Source organism: Dinoponera quadriceps, unplaced genomic scaffold (genome assembly GCF_001313825.1).
Source record: "Dinoponera quadriceps isolate SergipeBrazil2010 unplaced genomic scaffold, ASM131382v1 scaffold1889, whole genome shotgun sequence".
Classification (NCBI taxonomy): Eukaryota; Metazoa; Arthropoda; class Insecta; order Hymenoptera; family Formicidae; genus Dinoponera; species Dinoponera quadriceps.
In genome coordinates, this window is record NW_014557272.1 from 349,980 (window position 1) to 366,469 (window position 16,490).

Here is a 16,490-nt window from a genome sequence, read left to right on the forward strand (position 1 = left end):
ACCGCGACGAGATGGGAGGATAAAGCTGTAATTACACGCCGCACTTGTGCGTGCGAAAGATTAAAAGGCGCCGCGGCAGCGAAGTGGGAGTTATTTTAGTCGCGTTGTTGCGAAGTACCAACGGCAAAAGCGATTTTCCGCGAGAAATCGCGTTACATTTTTACGCCGCTCTCTCTCTCTCTCTCTCTCTCTCTCTCTCTCTCTCTCTCTCTCTCTCTTTTCCATCCCTGCCGTCGCCGGCGTCGTTGCCGCCTCGCCGACGAGAAGGAGAGATAGAGACGGAGATAGATAGAGAAAGAGAGTGAGGGGTGTGAAAAAGGAGCCGACGTAAAGGGACGCGAAAACGTTTTAATTTTTATCGCAAGCTTTACAGAGCACTCTCCGCTGCTGCCGGCCACGAAAGCGGAGAGAGGGAGGGAAAGAAAGAAAGAGGGGAAGAGAAAGAAAGAGAGAGGGAAAGAGAGAGAGAGAGAGAGAGAGAGAGATCGCATTATCCGGACGCGATTACCGGTGTAATATCGCGTAAATCGTCCAAGGTCGCCGCAAAGCGACGCGAGAATATTTTACCGCGTCGTAAACGAACGCTTCGCGAAATGACGTAGAAAAGGATCATCGCGTACGCGGGCGAATAAATAGCCCAGTATTCGCGCGTACTGCGCATCTCTCTCCGCTCGGCTTTTATCAAAGAGAACCGTTTTATTCATCGAAATCTACAAAATATATTAATATAGTACAGCGATACATATCGCACATACATACACGTATGCGCGTACGCGGCGTATTTAGAATTAAATTTCCGACAAATACGCGCTCTTTGTAGAGCGTTCGCAGGGGATGTTAGCTTGTGAATCCTTACATCCACTTCATCTTTTTCCCTTCGGACACGTTCGGAGTAAACATCCACGTTTATCGTTGAAACACGAACCGATCTCGTCGGGAGTCTTCGCGCGATACGCGAGCCGAGATCCCCGCGAATATTTTCCCTCGCGCGCGAGCGTTGATTGCTCGTCGCTCGCGCTTCCGCGTCAAACGAAATGCTACTGTTTTGACGCGATCCCGCGATCAGCAATATTGTGTTAAGGCTCTCCATAAAACTCGCGGCCTCCGGCGATGTAATTGTTATCGCGTCCAAGTCAATAGCGATTTCGCACAAAAACGTCCGACACCCGCTCTCGCTACACGAATGTATCGGTACGCACGAAAAAAGGGAAGGGGGAGAGGGAAGGTAGGAGAGATGCATCGGCACAAAACGGTGAAGCGATTTATTAAATACGGACACTGTGTTATGACATGAGTATGCAAATATTATTTTGCATGCGTGCAAGAGGGAGGCAATCAATGATAACCCTCTTCCTCCTATTCCCGTTCCCGCCAAGTGAAGGACCGCGCACCCTTTCTTCGTGGCTACGCGATCGGAAGCGCGAGAATGCGACATGAAAGGGCGAGAGAAGGTGGGAGGACTCGGGAGGGATCCCGAGCGAACTTCCGTATGATTAATCAGCCACGCGAGAATGATATATCGACCTGCGGACCGTAACACCTCGCGAACGGGTGACGTGGATGTACGCCTCCCTCTTATTCCGCGACTACGTAATGCGCTCGAGTAAAATTATCGCCTGAAAAGTAGCCGGTACATTCCATATTTATATCTTCCTTCTGCCTTGGAGTCGCAACGTCGAATTGAGCAATGAATCGGCCGGTTATCGGTGGGATATTTGTGGCAGCAGCGAGATCGTGAAACGACATCAAAATAGCGCATGTACGCGGGAATCTTATCGCTGTAGTTCTGTGTAAACGATGAACAAATATAAAATACGAACGGAATTTTCATGAATCTTGCAACAAATTCGAGATAAGCGAGCATATTTTGTGTAGTTCTTAATTAACGCGCACTATTTATATAACGTTATTTCTCATCAAAATTCGAGTAAGGAAGTACTGAGCGAAAATGTCGAGATGTCTTGGTAATTTACGAGAAAGTAGTTTACGATAAAAGCGATTAGAAAAATAAGACTTTTCGCAAACTATAGTTCAAACGGTCGAGCGAACGAACTGGACAACAAATCTATTCCCTCCGATTAATTTCAAGCTGATTTTACTTCAACGGAAATTTTCATTCAGGGCTTAGCTATAAAGATATGTTATTTTGAAAGTTGGAAAGCCGCCATAAATGATGACCCCTTTCGACAAAATGGTTCGGAAACTTTTCGATTTAATTTTTCGGAAGGAATAACATTATAAATAGTGAGCGTTAATTAAGAAACGCCACATATCAAATAGAGATATATCAGAATTAGTTTCATCATAATTCCCTCTAAAGAGAAAACGAGCAAATATCGTTCTAAATTCGAGGCATAGAGAGAATATGTGACCGCACGATTTGATCTGTCGATGTGCAGTCTCGATAAGTGAAACTGATAAACGCGAGAATGACGAAGCTCAGAAGAGATACTCACCGATGAGCTGCCCTTCGGTCGTCCCGCAGAAATTATCCCGCCCGTCGGACAACGGCATCGGCAAGGACGATGGGGGTGTCGAGGGCAGGGGGGTTAACTGCTAGTGAACCCACGAGGGGGGCGCCGCGGGGGTCGCCGCGTTCGTGCTGACGTAGACGCCCGCAGGTGCGTTGCCGGTCGTCGTGCCGACGACGACGCCGGTGTTCTGACTGACAGCGCCGTTCTGGCCGATGTTACCGTCGCTCACCTGGATCGCGGCGGTGCCCATCACGCCCTGCTGGAAGTTGAAGTCCAGCGTGCCGCCCATCGACAGCTCGTGTTTGATCACCTGTAATTCGCGAGTCGAACGGTGCGTTTACTTCCACGTTAAGAGAAATTCGTTCTCCCTCGAAAAGTTACGCGAAAAGTCGGGTGTTTACACTTCAGAGAGCAATCGCAATTCAGTTCACTCGAAAACCCAAGTTGGGAGATGAGCTAAAATTAAGTGCGAAGTCAATCGTCGCGTCCGCTATCGCGCGCTATCCTTCCTTCAGACTGAAAAATCACAATCCGAAGCGAGTTTTGTAATTTTCTAGTGTGAAAAGAGATAACGCTGTTAGTGTGTTTGATTTCGATTCGAGTCACGCGAAGAATGCAATCTAGGAAAAACCTGGAAACGTAAAAGCGCGACAGCTCGTCGGTAGTAACAGACAGGGCGCGACTTACTTCCTCGACGTTGCAGTCGAAGCCGCCGTGCATCGCCTCGATGTTGATGTTAAGGTCATCGAGAAGGGCAGAATGATTGAGGGCACCCATCAACTGACCCATCATAGTGCTGGGTGTAGCTGGGCAAGGTGTCGGCGTATTGGGCGGGCTGGGACCTGCCGGTCCAGTCTGTGCCGGCTGATGCTGCGCCTGGTGTTGCTGTTGCTGTTGACGCTGTTGAGTCTGTATCATATACTGTAGCGTCTGCTGCTGATTGTTGCCCAGTGTCGTCGGGCTGGGTTCGCTCTGCTGATACGACGGTGACATGCCGGACACGGGGCTCAGATTCTGATTTGCGGATTTGAAAAGAGGAAAAATGCGATTGCAATAATTATGCACCGATAAAAAATTATAGTTAGTTTCGGCGGCCAAACATATTTTATAGTAGTAGCAACATGCGAATGGGAAAAAAGTTTCGGCGAAATTACCAGACAGTGAACGAACCAGATATGTTTTGGTTGAAGAAAACAAAATTTCTGATTATAAGAGCCGAATTTGAGTCATGAGAACTAGAAATTCTGTTTCTTTCAACCAAAACGCTTTGATTGTCAAAACGTTTCGTTCGTTCACTACCTGGTAAATTTAACCAAACTTTTTTTCCGTGCAAGGTTATTATCACTGACAATATAGTAACCCCAAACAATACATAATACATATCCAAAAGACATTTCAAAAATGTCCGTTAGACGTCTCATTATTTAAAAGATGCCATTGTTGTGACGACGTCTTAAGACGTTTTAAACCACTTTGTTCCTTCATTCCTATATAGAAAGAGCACAAATTTACTTATCTTCAAAAATTTTTTTTATCTATGATAAAAGTAGATTTTGGTCTTGTAATTCCAAATCTTGTTCTTCTAAATCTTACTAAAATATAATTTGGACTTTTGCCTTTCAGAAAATAATTTCGCCTGGCCACCTTCCGGCAGTAGATGGGGGTAGAAAATAACTTCGTAAAACATATCTTTTTAATTTATTGCCCCATCTTTTTAATTAACTAATTAAAAATAGTAAAAAATAAGAAATTGAAAACAATGATAAAGTATTTTTGCCTTCAAAAAGTTCAAGTCGTCGAAAATGATAATTCCCATTATGATATGATTCCATATCAAGTGTACGTCAGGTGTCACTCAAGGTAAATGTTTCAATTATTTTCTAGAGAAAACGGCTAATCAGAAAATTCTGATCTTAGGTTTTTTGAGTACCTTGAGTCTCATGAATCTAAAAATTTTTGCAGTCCGACCAAAAGTGAGTTAATGTTATCTGGAAACATTTATTAAAAAAATGATTCTCCTATTTTTTATGGTTAAAAGTTGTTTGGCGCTGAAACTAACTATAATTTTCTATCACGTGCGCGTCCGACTTGTTTTGGTGCGCGTGATGCGCGTGGTGCGTGTAATGAAAGATAACGACTTTTGAACAGGAAATATTTACACGACAAAGCATAATGTTACTTTCGCTTGTACAAATATTTCCAATCTCTGTCATACGTTAAATACGCCGGGAATTGTTAGACATTTAATGAATCTCGCGAGTCGAAGATTTCGTTGCTCGCGGTGCACCAATTCGGGCGAATTTGTGAATCTCTCGGAAATACCTCGCAACCTTCTCTTTCGTACGTGTATGTGTTTGTTTGTAACACGATAAAATAAGTAACAAAACTTGATTGTAATGAAAGCTGGATCGCGCGGAAATTGATCAATTACAACGGGCGGTGTGTCGCGGCTTGGATCGAGTGTTTGTATTTGTAGCGTTATCGAAAATACGTCTGGTGCTGCAATTTCATGAGCGTGTACGACGCTTTTTTTTTTTTAAACCAGTTTTCAATAATGAAATGTAAATAAGCCCTGCATCGTACCCTCCGACGCAAATCTTTTCGCGCAAGACAACAAAAATATCGCTGCGAAAATAACGGCTGTCGCGGAAAACAGTCGGGGTTAAAAATCAACAACGACGACGTCGCTTCTGCAAAGCCGTGCCTAATTAGTTAATTAAGCCGACGACCAAAAGTCAACGCGGTGCTTAATCTCCCGATAATTCGAGACGGTGTATCGCTCGTCACCATCGGTCGTCCACGAAAGCCATCGTCGGGTATGGAGGCACTCGGACCGTTGTATGTGTGTGTGTAAAACATACATCCCGCGATCCTTATTGATTTTGCAACATTGCCAGGCCCGAACATGCGCATCATAAAAACATCGGACGTCCTCCTTTGCGGATGAGCTCGTACGAAAAATCCGCAACTGCACCGCGTCGAAAAATTCGGAAAAACCTACCATCTGACAAGCGCACGGCTGCAGACCGTGGATCGGGCATCTCTGCTGATTGGCCGACTGCGGGGTGGGTGGCAGGCCGAAGGATGACGGGGTGCGTAGGCCGTTGTTCCTCTGGTATTCGAAGTAAGGCGGCGGGGCTGGTTGCTGCTGCTGGTGACCGGGCGGTGACGTCTGGTACATTTGGTACGACTCCAACTTCATCGTCTCCGCCAGGTTGCCTGCTAGGATCGTGTCTGCTGTCGAGCATGACACACGACGTATTAATCGCGCAGCCAGCCGCGGCCAACCGGAACGGAGAGGTGTGGTTACACAGGGAGGAAGAGGTTTACTTCGGCCCGGGTATGCGAAGAACGTGATTCGCGAACCGTGACGCGCGACGTTGGGATCAAATTAATTTCGAAGTTGCGAGTCGCTTGAACGTACAAGCGGGAGACAGGAGACGACAGCAAGGATAAATCGTGTGAACGATTTGTTTTAAGTGCTTTTCCGCATTTTCAGAGTTCAATATCGGATTTGACAATATGTTCCGAGAGGATCAACTCTAAAATTTGTATTGATATATGAAAGAAAACGAGACGTATCGATATTAAGTACGTACCTAACTGTTGTTCCGGGCTGTAAGAAGGCGCATAGGTCGGTGTCCAGTCTGGTTCCCCGAGAACCGCCGGGATAGGGCTCAACTGGCCGCAGGAGGACGCGTTACTCGAGGCGCGAGGACTTGAATAACAGAAATATCTCGGCTCGTCTTAAATCGTACACCACTTTCTATTGATATAAAGCTTATATCTTAAATACTCTTTGCAGGAATCGTATATTTTCGCCAGTACTGAAGACTGCCGAGGTACTAATTCAGTACTGAAATATGGATTTCATGTTGCGATGTCAATTCCTTAAATAAGAAAGCGCGAAATATTGATATATTTAATTATATATATAATCATAAAATATAATAACGTTGAATCTATAGCTCAGTGGTAAAAGCAGTTGTGGTAAGAGCCTGGCAAACGAAAGACTCAAGTTCAATCCCAGACAAATCTACTTCGCTTCGGCGTTTTACATTTAATGGCATTAAAAATAGACATCTACAGGTACAAACAAACACCCCTTACCATACCTTGACCCTTCTTTCTACAATAAAAATTTTTACAATAAAAATTCTTTCTACAAATGGTGGTTATATTAACAATTGTGCAGTAATAATCATAATAATCATCATAGTAATAATCATAATAATAATAATTTCTAAGAACCTGTACTAGGTTAGTATTGAAAATCGGTAATTTTTTGTACTTTTGCAATATTGAGAATCGATACAGTTATAGTACTGTTTTTCAAATTTTGACCCATTGCTATCATTCCAGTATTCCACGAATATCAAATCAATATTGACACCTAATACTATTCATTATAAATCGATATTGAGCCAGTATTTCGTCAGTAATTTTCTTGAGACGTCTAATTCCTCGTGTATACACATTCCCATAATATAAATCGCAAACATATCGTATAAAGGACGATGGGTCGATACTTTTAATGAACGAAAATTTATATATTATACATAGCAGAATATGTACATAAGAAAAAAAAAACGAAACATTGAGATAAAAGTAAATGGAACAATTATTCTTGCTCAGAATCTCACCAATACCATTCTGAAAGAAATATTTTACATGATAAAATCATATGTTACTAGCAGATAAACACAAATAAATACGTTCATAAAGCTCAACAATAATAATGTACGGTACTAGATGCTTTAATATGCTTCGTATGCTAATTTTAATACTTTCCCGACAAATTAAAAAATGTTAAGGACCAGAATCAGATTCAGCAGCTCAAAAACTACAAAAAAACCTACCGATCTTACTTGTCACTCCGAACGCCAAAATCGACCCATTTTACCCATCGTCCTTTTGCATTCTGTTTCATTGTTTATCTTCAAATAATACTGTGCAATCACATCGTCATTTTTTAAATTCTTTAAACTGACTTCGGTAAATCTCAAACTTTCTCAAAATTTTAAACATGAATTCTTATTATTTCGCATCAATCGGAGCGTTCTGCGAGAAAAGAACGAGATCAGTCTATATTTCTTCGCAGGCAATAAAAAGTGCATTCGCCGATTTCCTTATTCCATTACTTCGTTATTCCGTTATTTCATCACTCCGCCGGACGGCCGGCAATCGGTTGGACGTTGACAATTGTTCACTCGTAAACGAACAACAACGCGAACAGTAGTCGATAGACGCAACGTACCGGAACGTGTCGGACGAGAGCTGAAATCCGCTGGCAGGTAGAGGACTGTCCGGGTAGATGTCGAGGCCTTCTCCGACGCTGCTGCTGGGGCTGGAAGTGGGTTCCGCCAACAGCGCGCCGTTCCTCAGAGCGTCCGCGATCTTCTTCGAGCGGCCACGCCGTTTCTCCAGACTACCGGTGCTCTCCATCGTGGTTGCTCTGCGTAAAGCACGACATACTCCGGCATTCTCGATACGCTCTCCGTTCGCTCGGTGTCGAGCAGGAAGACGACCAGACGCGAAACCGCATCGCACGATCGCGATTGCGGTCGCGTGAGAACTTACCTGCGACGAGCGGATTTGCCCGGTTTGGCATCGCGATTGATCATCCACCAGGAACTTTTGCCGGTACCCTCGTTCTGCGTTCGTATGAACCTGTTGTGCAGCGACAAGTTGTGGCGTATGGAGTTCTGAAAGCAGAAGGAATCACCGAATCAGCGAGGGCATAAAATTCTTCGATTCGCGCGTATGCAAAAACGTCCGTTATCTGTATAGACCATATCATCGTATCTTCTACTTGTGGCGAAGATAAAATTGAAAAATTTAATGCAGTCATTAAATCATCTTCGCGTTATGAGACGCAACAATATGGAAAAGAATTGGAAATAAATTCACTCGCACAAAGAAAAAATGAGCCTTAAGAGTTAAAATAGGGACGGCCAGTGTCGTTGTTACAGCTAAATTTCTTAGCTATTCGAATTAAAGAGGTACAGCAAACAATACAGTTGTACCTTGCAGCAAATGCGAATTTCGAAAATATCAAAACTTCGAAACATCGGAATTATGAAATGTTTTAACTATGTAATATCTGATACATCCATTCATTCACAAAAGTCCATTCATTTTTACATTACAACATTTCTCAATATTTCCTGAATATATAAAATAAAATATATGAATTAATATGTAAAATATATGTAGATATTAGTCTACAGCATTCGTAAGATTTTGCACTTTTCGAAACTCCGAAGATTACGGCCTTTGAAGAGGAACCAGCCTTGGAGAGTAATTTATATAAATCAAGTGTGTTTACAATAATGTATCTTTCTTCAATCCGCGATAATCAAATCGTTCAGCGGGCTACTTCCGCAGAACCGCCGGTGATCTAACCGGCCATCCGCCTAAATTACATACAAGGAACTATTTCATACACTCGATACCGTGGTTCCCCAACGAAATTCGCGGCGGAACGGCATCCTACGGGAATCGTGCACGGCCATACAGGAATATATCGTAGGAGAAAAAATCAATTCGAAGAGTGAATCATAGGAGCCGCGCTTTATAGTTCTCCGCCGACGCGCGGAAAGCGCGCCGCGTCCCTCCTTTGCCATCTTCATTAGGCAAATTGAATCGGCCGCGAGTGTATTCGGGGTCTCCGAAAAATTTCGGAAAGCTTCTACCCTAATACGAAAGTATCCGTCGCGAAGCGATAACAATTTCCTTTCGTCTTCGTCTGCCGACGCGAGCCGGCGAGACGGGCGCGCGCCGAGGGATGCTTTCAGACGAAGGACGCGCACACGTAGAGACGGCGCGATAAATAAAAATGGCTCCTTTAAACTGGCCGTTATATCGCGGACGAGACAGGCGGAAGTTGATGCGAAGTACCGCGAAGAACTCTTGCCCAAACTCGCCGGCGTTTTATCGTTTCGTTAAGTCGCCGTCCTAAAACAGGGTCGCGGATTCTTAGCCCCTGCAAGGGACGAAAATAATCGTAAAAATGTACTTTCTTAAAAAAAAAATGTTTTTATCGTTAGCTTTTATATCGACCGACGCACACAAAGCACCTTTGATCAGTCGGAAAGTTCATTCGATCCTTTCAAGGGTGTTCCCCCGGGGATGGATCGAAATCCGCGTATACGATTGCAGGCGTGTACAATTTGTCCACGTTGATCGTTAACAGGAGCGTTCGGGAGCAAACGTCTCATTTCCGTAAATCTTCGCGACGATTCGCCGAATGATACAATCGCGCGGGATGATCCATGGCCCGGCTGTTACATTCAATTTATTCGGACGACGCGCACGACGCGCCGTTTAACATCGCGGAATTTATAACGCGGAAACCGGCGCGATGTATCTTTTACTGCCAGAAAGAAAACTGCGTTCGCCGCTGCGTGTCCCTTTCGATATCAATCCGCGGAAAAGGGACTCGTTCTCTCGCGCCCGCGTTCATCCATCCGGATCCGCTGGATCCACGTGCTGGTGTAAGTTCCGATTGCGTTGTTGATGTAACATAATATCGCGGTCCGAACGACCGCGTAACAAACCGGAATAAAGCCTCGCCGGGCGGGAACAGATACTTCCGTTTGTTTTGCCGTGTTCGCTTCCGCCTGCGATAAGCCAGCCCCGGCGGGCGAATTAGTCCCGGTCGGTCGGCAAATGAGCTTCGCGGTATAAAATCCGCGGCTGCGTCGTTATTTTTACCGCGACTTAGCGGCGTTTCGCCGCCTCTTTACTGCCTTTTACCGCTCTTCTCAAACTTGACCGATCGTCTCCGCCCGACTTTCGAATGTCCCCGGCGGGCCCGGCGAGTCGAAAGTATTTATCGACAGGACCCCGGAGCGGTCCGCGATATCACCAAGATGCTTTTACGATCGCCAGCGCGACTGCTATGACGGGCTCGCAAGCGCGGGGGTTGTTGCGTGTCTCCTCCCCCGCGATCGCGATCAGCCATTCCAGTCATGTAGTCGCGAGCTATACGGCGGGACTTTATAACCCCATCATCTACCCGCCTTTATCGGCGCTACCCTTCGAAGATGAAGACATTTTCGGCGCCACCGTTCTGATTTTTAGATCAAGCCGCCTGCCGGCTGCCGAGCTCGCGCGCTCGATGAGTCGGGCGCCTCGAGTAGAGGCGGGCTCGCAGAAATTTAATATCTCGAAAATCAGTTTTGAGTTTCTCTCGGAAATAGAGGGAGAAAGGGGGGGGGGAAGGAAAGCGTATTGTCTCTCACCTCTCTGCGGAATAATCTCGCAATAATATTCCATCTGAGCGTATTCTTTCGGCGGCGAAAAATATGTAGCGGTAGCTTCGCTCTCTCGAAAGATCCTTCGCGATTCCCTCTCTCTCTTTCTCTCTCTTTTCGTATCTCCTGCGGCTCTCGTCCGCCGATAAAGCCCGGCACTTTCGTCCGAGTCTCTATAAACCACGCGGAAACAGCCCTCGTCCAAGAGCGAAAGGAACGCGACGAAGATGACCGCGCGTGTGACGGGGGAAGGGGGTAAAAGCGAGGCGGTTATCTCGCGCCCGAATGGACTGTATAACGCGCAATTTATGGAGAGCGTATATAACCCTCCCGCATTTCTCGTGCGGCATTCGGCTGATGCGTCCGGGTTAGAATACGCGAGTGATAAGGAACGCCGAGATCAGCGCTTGGAGAGGATGAAACGTCGGCGGCGGGCGCGATTAGTCGTGGTCTTCAAGGTCGATAGGGCGAACGGTGTCTCGGAGAACGGCGGCAGTAATCCGGCGAACTAGCACTAAACTGAGCGAACTTTTACGCACCTCTTCGAGAATTGTGTTCAGAGTGCCTTGTTTTTTGGAAGGGATACTTCGCACGTGCGATTCGTTCAATGGTAATCGCGAAAATATAAGCTGACAGCCCAGATAGCAGCTCCTAGTAGCTAGAATAGATCGATATGCATAATAACATACGGGATTTTATGTGAAATAAAAAGTATGTCGTATACTGAGAGAAAAAACAGGCGAGTCTCGACAAAATTACAGTCGTTTTCGGCGCGATTTCTCCACATTGAGAAATACACCCGATCATATCTGACCGGATAATCCAGTTAAAAAGTAACAAATGGATATATCCGATGAAGTGCAACGTCCGATTATTTCGTCATTTCATTCGATCAAGTCGTGCTTTTGTCCGATGAAAATTACAACGGGTATAAAGCGGACACAAAGAGTGATTAATTTTCCGATTAGATTTCATGTAGGTAACTACATCGGTAACTTCATGAGATACTTCATCGGATAAATGTATTCATCACTTGATCGGACAATAAAAATAACAATCGGATACATCATTTAATCAATTTATTCGACGGAAATTTTTCTCAGTACATTGTCAGTCATTATCGCTAACTATAACAACAACAACAATAACAACAATTCTCTTATTGGATACTAATGATTATAGAGTCTAAAAATTGAAGATACAATATTGAGACCAAAAGCCGCAGCTAGTTTTACTGTCTTGCCTAAATATTATATATATAAATGAATAATAATAATTAATATATAAGCGACACAAAATTGAATTTAAATAGCAACGACGCAAAAATATATGCTAAACAAATTACAATATAGATAATCAGTCCTGATATTGAAATAACAAATAATAAACGGTAAACATAAATCAGCTATTCAATATATCTTAACCCAGCAGAACGAAAACCATCGAAAGAATTAATTAACTGAATATTATGGAGGAGAAAATTATAATATTTAACTATACAATATGAGAATGCAGCGCGATACTTGTTCGTTCTGTGACGAGGAATTGACAATAAACCTTAGAAGTGAATGTCCCATAATTCATCATCATAATATTCAACATTTCGGTGAAAAAGATTGTAAAGAAAAGTTAAAGATATGTAAAGGATAAAAAGATGTGTAAAGATAGAAAACACTTTGTTTATAAGACAGCACTAGTGACACATAAACCGTTGATATATTTTGAGTCAACCAGATTGTTGATACACGGGCGATATGCGTCCATACTTTCTAACGCCATAGACAAATCTCATCAGATAAAAATTTTGTACATGTTGTATATGGCTGAGTAATTGTTGACTTAAGAATAAATATCACGTCTAATAATACCACGCATAATCGAATAAGAATATAACAAGGGACTGGGAGATTAGGAAACTACGATAGAGTAGCAATTATTCTAAGGAAGATTTTCCCGATTATAATTATTTCATAATACGAATAATGACAAATATTAAACAATTATTTTTCCCGTGTATACATTTAATTCTCGGAAATGGAGAAATATAAGATACGTCGTAATTGATATATTTACCGAATTTATTTGATCAACGTACGATTAAGTATACGTGTAATTTATTATAGAGTCTCTCAAGATATCCAAATATATGCCACGCCGCTATTCTCTATCTCCGAGAGAAAAGAGAGATGAAGAGCACTATCATCGCGTTTTGATTTAGGTGCATAATGCCGCGTTGCGCGCACAATGCGCTCGTGGAAGAACGGGGACGGTATTCTTACTCGCGATCAATTACATCTCGGTTTCGACAGATTGCAAATGGCCTTTCCGATACGGGGAACACGCGGAAACGAGCGATCGCTCGTCACAGAGAGAATTCGCGATTATCATCGACGGTGAAGGAAAGGGACGGCCTGAATAATAGATGACGATCGTTAGGTAACTCGAGCACGAAAGCTTTAATTCTTAATGCGCGCGTGGACACAGAAAAGAGGCAGCTCCGGCCACGAACGATTTGTCTCGATCGCCTCGTGTCTCGGGGATACCCCCGGCTGATTCGACATGCACTTGCATTTCGCGATCTGCATGCGTCATTTCGTATCAGCGGGCACGGAAGGAGACGGGATATCCGCGAAGGAAATTACACGAGGCTCGTAGAGTGCGCGAAGAGGTACAAGTCATTTCTCTATATAAAGAAGAAGATTTCTTAAGATCCAAGACAATATTTTTAATCGACAAATTTGTCCCTTGGGATAGAGAAAACATGAAACAAAAATTGAGACATTACTTTTTCTAAATAAGTACTGTGTTTTCTATCAAACAACATAGTTTATTCGACAATGTGAAACAATATTTTTAATCAAACGAAATATCATTTGATGTTAAACTGTGTTGTTTATGTTAAACAAATCCAAATCAAACAAACACTTATAATAAATCCAAAGACCTTTTTCTCTGTGTATCACATCGCTGCTATTATTAATTTCTTTTTTTCGCTAAAATGCACAGATCAACAGAAAAAGAAAATAATATTTCGATGGAAAATTCAAACAAAATTGTCGATAATATACAAAGTAAATATTACGAGATATCATTTTTCCTCTCTTTCTACGTGTATATCAAAGGAAAAAAAATTCTTTAAAGTATAATGGAAATATAACAATCGAAATGAGCAATGACGCGGCGTGTTTAAACTAATCAGTTGTTATTAGACAAGCACGGGAACATACATGCGATTCCTTCGTAGACGTATTTATCCCCACCCGCGCTGCAGCTTCGGCTGCTTAATATATTACGAAACACCACGTTGTGCGTTACACGATGCATAACGAAGTTCTTAATCCGCGCGTGACAGGAAGCGATTACAGATAGCGCAAACGCGCCGTGTAATCGCGGAAGGAAATAGAGCCCTACATCAATTTTTACGGACGTGGTTTTTATCTTGTCATATGACGTATCTCCTCGCGCCTCTGAAAAGTCATCCTTATCGAGAGGACGTGGTCGGGCGAAGTCGCGGTCTGCGACCAGGCCGAGACCCGCGATGATTTTCGTCGGCGACCACGAAGAAACCTCGCGACCGCACTAACGAGATAACGATAACACCAGCATTCGCGGTAGATGCGCATTAACTAGAAACTGCGGCGAGCGCTGTTCGACAAACCCGATTCAAAATCGGGTTAATCGCGAAAACGCGGATTAATCGATTGACTTTCGCCAATCAGTCCACCAACGTGATGGACGATTTCTCGGCGTGAATCGGTAACAACGATTCGTGCGTGAATTCCGGTCATGTGTTAGAAACGTATTAGCCATCCGTTCTGCGAAGTCTTCCATATCTCCAGTCGCGTCGGATAGTGATTTAATTTAATTACACGCTTTTTAAGCATCTCCCTCGCAAACGGGACCCGCTTGAGCTCCGTCGAGTGAGCACTCGCTCAAGTTAGACAAAAGCATTTCTTTAGCGAGGCAATAGAGATTTCCCTTTGACCTCGGTCTGGTCTACGGTAAACTCGAGTTCCGAACTCGGCCCGGCATCATTTCACGGACGTATCGCGCCGTTAGAGACCCCGAGTCCCTCCCCCCTCTCCGCTTTCTTATTAGGGGGGTCGCGATGGTACATGTTTAATTTCATCAATCTCACTCGAAAGTTTGTAATTCCAACAAACTACCTCGATACGATTGAACGAACGAACATTCCGAAAGGGAGGATTACGATGATCCTCGGTCTGAACGGTCTCCCGCGAAAACTCGCCGGGACCGACCGCGAAGTTGAGAAAATACTTCACCCGGAATAATTTTCCTAAGTGTTAAAAAGCGAGCTGTATGTCACGCCGTGAAACCTTGAGAATTCCGCTTGAAATTTGGCCGAACTCGCCTCTCGATAACATTCGGCGGGCTCTCTCTCTCTCTCTCTTTCGCATCTCGTTCCTCGGCGAAACAATCGCGCGCGTGTTTTGCAATAACGACTGTCAACTCCGATTGAGAGTTTGGCAGCGACCGTGAGTGTAGAACCTCGCAGCAAGCGGTGTCGCTTCTATACGAGTACAACGACGACGACTACGACGTTTGTGCTCTCAGGTGATTAGATGGTGACCGAGAACCGATCATCCAAGACTGCCAACAAGACCATCCCACCAATCCGCGTATGCATCTATCTATCTATCTATCTATCTCCCTCTTTCTTCCCTCCCTCCCTCCCTCTCTCCTTCTCTCCCTTGGTATACATTAATTCAATTCCACTGACGAGCCCAATTTCGTAAAAAGCATTTGCCGAACGATCGAAGAAGGATCGAGTGTGTATACTTGCTTACGACTGCTACGCACACGCGCGTGAACGCGTGCGAATACACACTCCCACACGTCACCTACTACCTTACCTGTATGCACTTTAGCTAGGCTAGGCACCGCTGACGTAAAGGTGATCCGTTACAAGTCTTGGCGCGTCGAGACTTTGCTTTTACATCGAAAGAACACCGGCGTCGTCGTCATCGTTTCTCTACCTTGCGATTTTTCACCGAATCCGAGGGCGAGCGACGTCGATTTTCCCTTTTTCCACTCTCTCCCCTTCACTCCGTCTCTTTTTCCACGTAATTATCGAATCTCCCTATCCCCGTCGTTAATTAAGTAAGAGGATATCATTCGCATTTTGTGTCGCTTCTCATCTAACAGCCCTCGTTTTTCTTCCTTTTTTTGCAATTTAATTACACATTATTATGGTAATGCCACTTCTTTGCCTTTTTTTTTATGAGGAACGTCGCGATCATAAATTGTTACTCACGCGGACGTCGGTAATCGCGATGATCATGCATTGACGTTTTTCCGTTTGCGTATCCGTCATTATGCTCTCTGCTCGTCGCGAGGAACGAGGTTGGCGCTCTAACACGCGGATAATTCTCCGCCAGTTGGCGAAGAAGTCGCGAACCGAGTCGCACGCGAGAATTACTCCCGCTGACACAGTGGAGTGAAGCCGGTGGAGGAAGGGGGGGGGGCTGTGCGAGGGGGTTCGGTTAATTCGCGGGCCGGCAGTCTCGCGAGCGGCATAAAGCGGATTCCAGCGACCGAATTGCGAGCACTCAAATCAGAAATCCAGACTGCCGGCCAAATGCAAGATCGAACGGCGGGTACGAGCGCTCAATTCGGTTGGTGGTGAACCGGAAGAGAGCGACGGCGTAGCCGAAGAAAGAGAGAGCGAGAGAAAGGGGACGAGGGTGGCAGGGAGATGGCAGAGGAGTGAAGGGAAGGGCGAGGATGATATCGAGAT

The 16,490-nt window shown here is 44.5% G+C and overlaps 1 protein-coding gene across 4 annotated transcripts in view; it reads right to left on the reverse strand.

Annotated features, from left to right (window-relative positions):
* The window catches only part of LOC106748843 (forkhead box protein O), a 193,876-nt gene that overhangs the window by 45,249 nt on the left and 132,137 nt on the right, over positions 1 to 16,490 (reverse strand). For 2 of the 4 annotated variants that reach the window (XM_014627726.1, XM_014627725.1), the window contains 6 exons: positions 8,055 to 8,179; positions 7,732 to 7,929; positions 6,074 to 6,192; positions 5,476 to 5,711; positions 3,162 to 3,488; positions 2,457 to 2,784 (listed from right to left, as the gene is read on the reverse strand). In XM_014627726.1, coding sequence (XP_014483212.1) covers positions 2,557 to 2,784; positions 3,162 to 3,488; positions 5,476 to 5,711; positions 6,074 to 6,192; positions 7,732 to 7,929; positions 8,055 to 8,179 — 1,233 coding nt within the window. In that variant the 3' untranslated portion in view covers positions 2,457 to 2,556. Of the gene's footprint in view, positions 1 to 672; positions 1,787 to 2,456; positions 2,785 to 3,161; positions 3,489 to 5,475; positions 5,712 to 6,073; positions 6,193 to 7,731; positions 7,930 to 8,054; positions 8,180 to 16,490 lie in introns of those variants that run through there. The other 2 variants (XM_014627724.1, XM_014627727.1) reach the window with 2 other exon arrangements.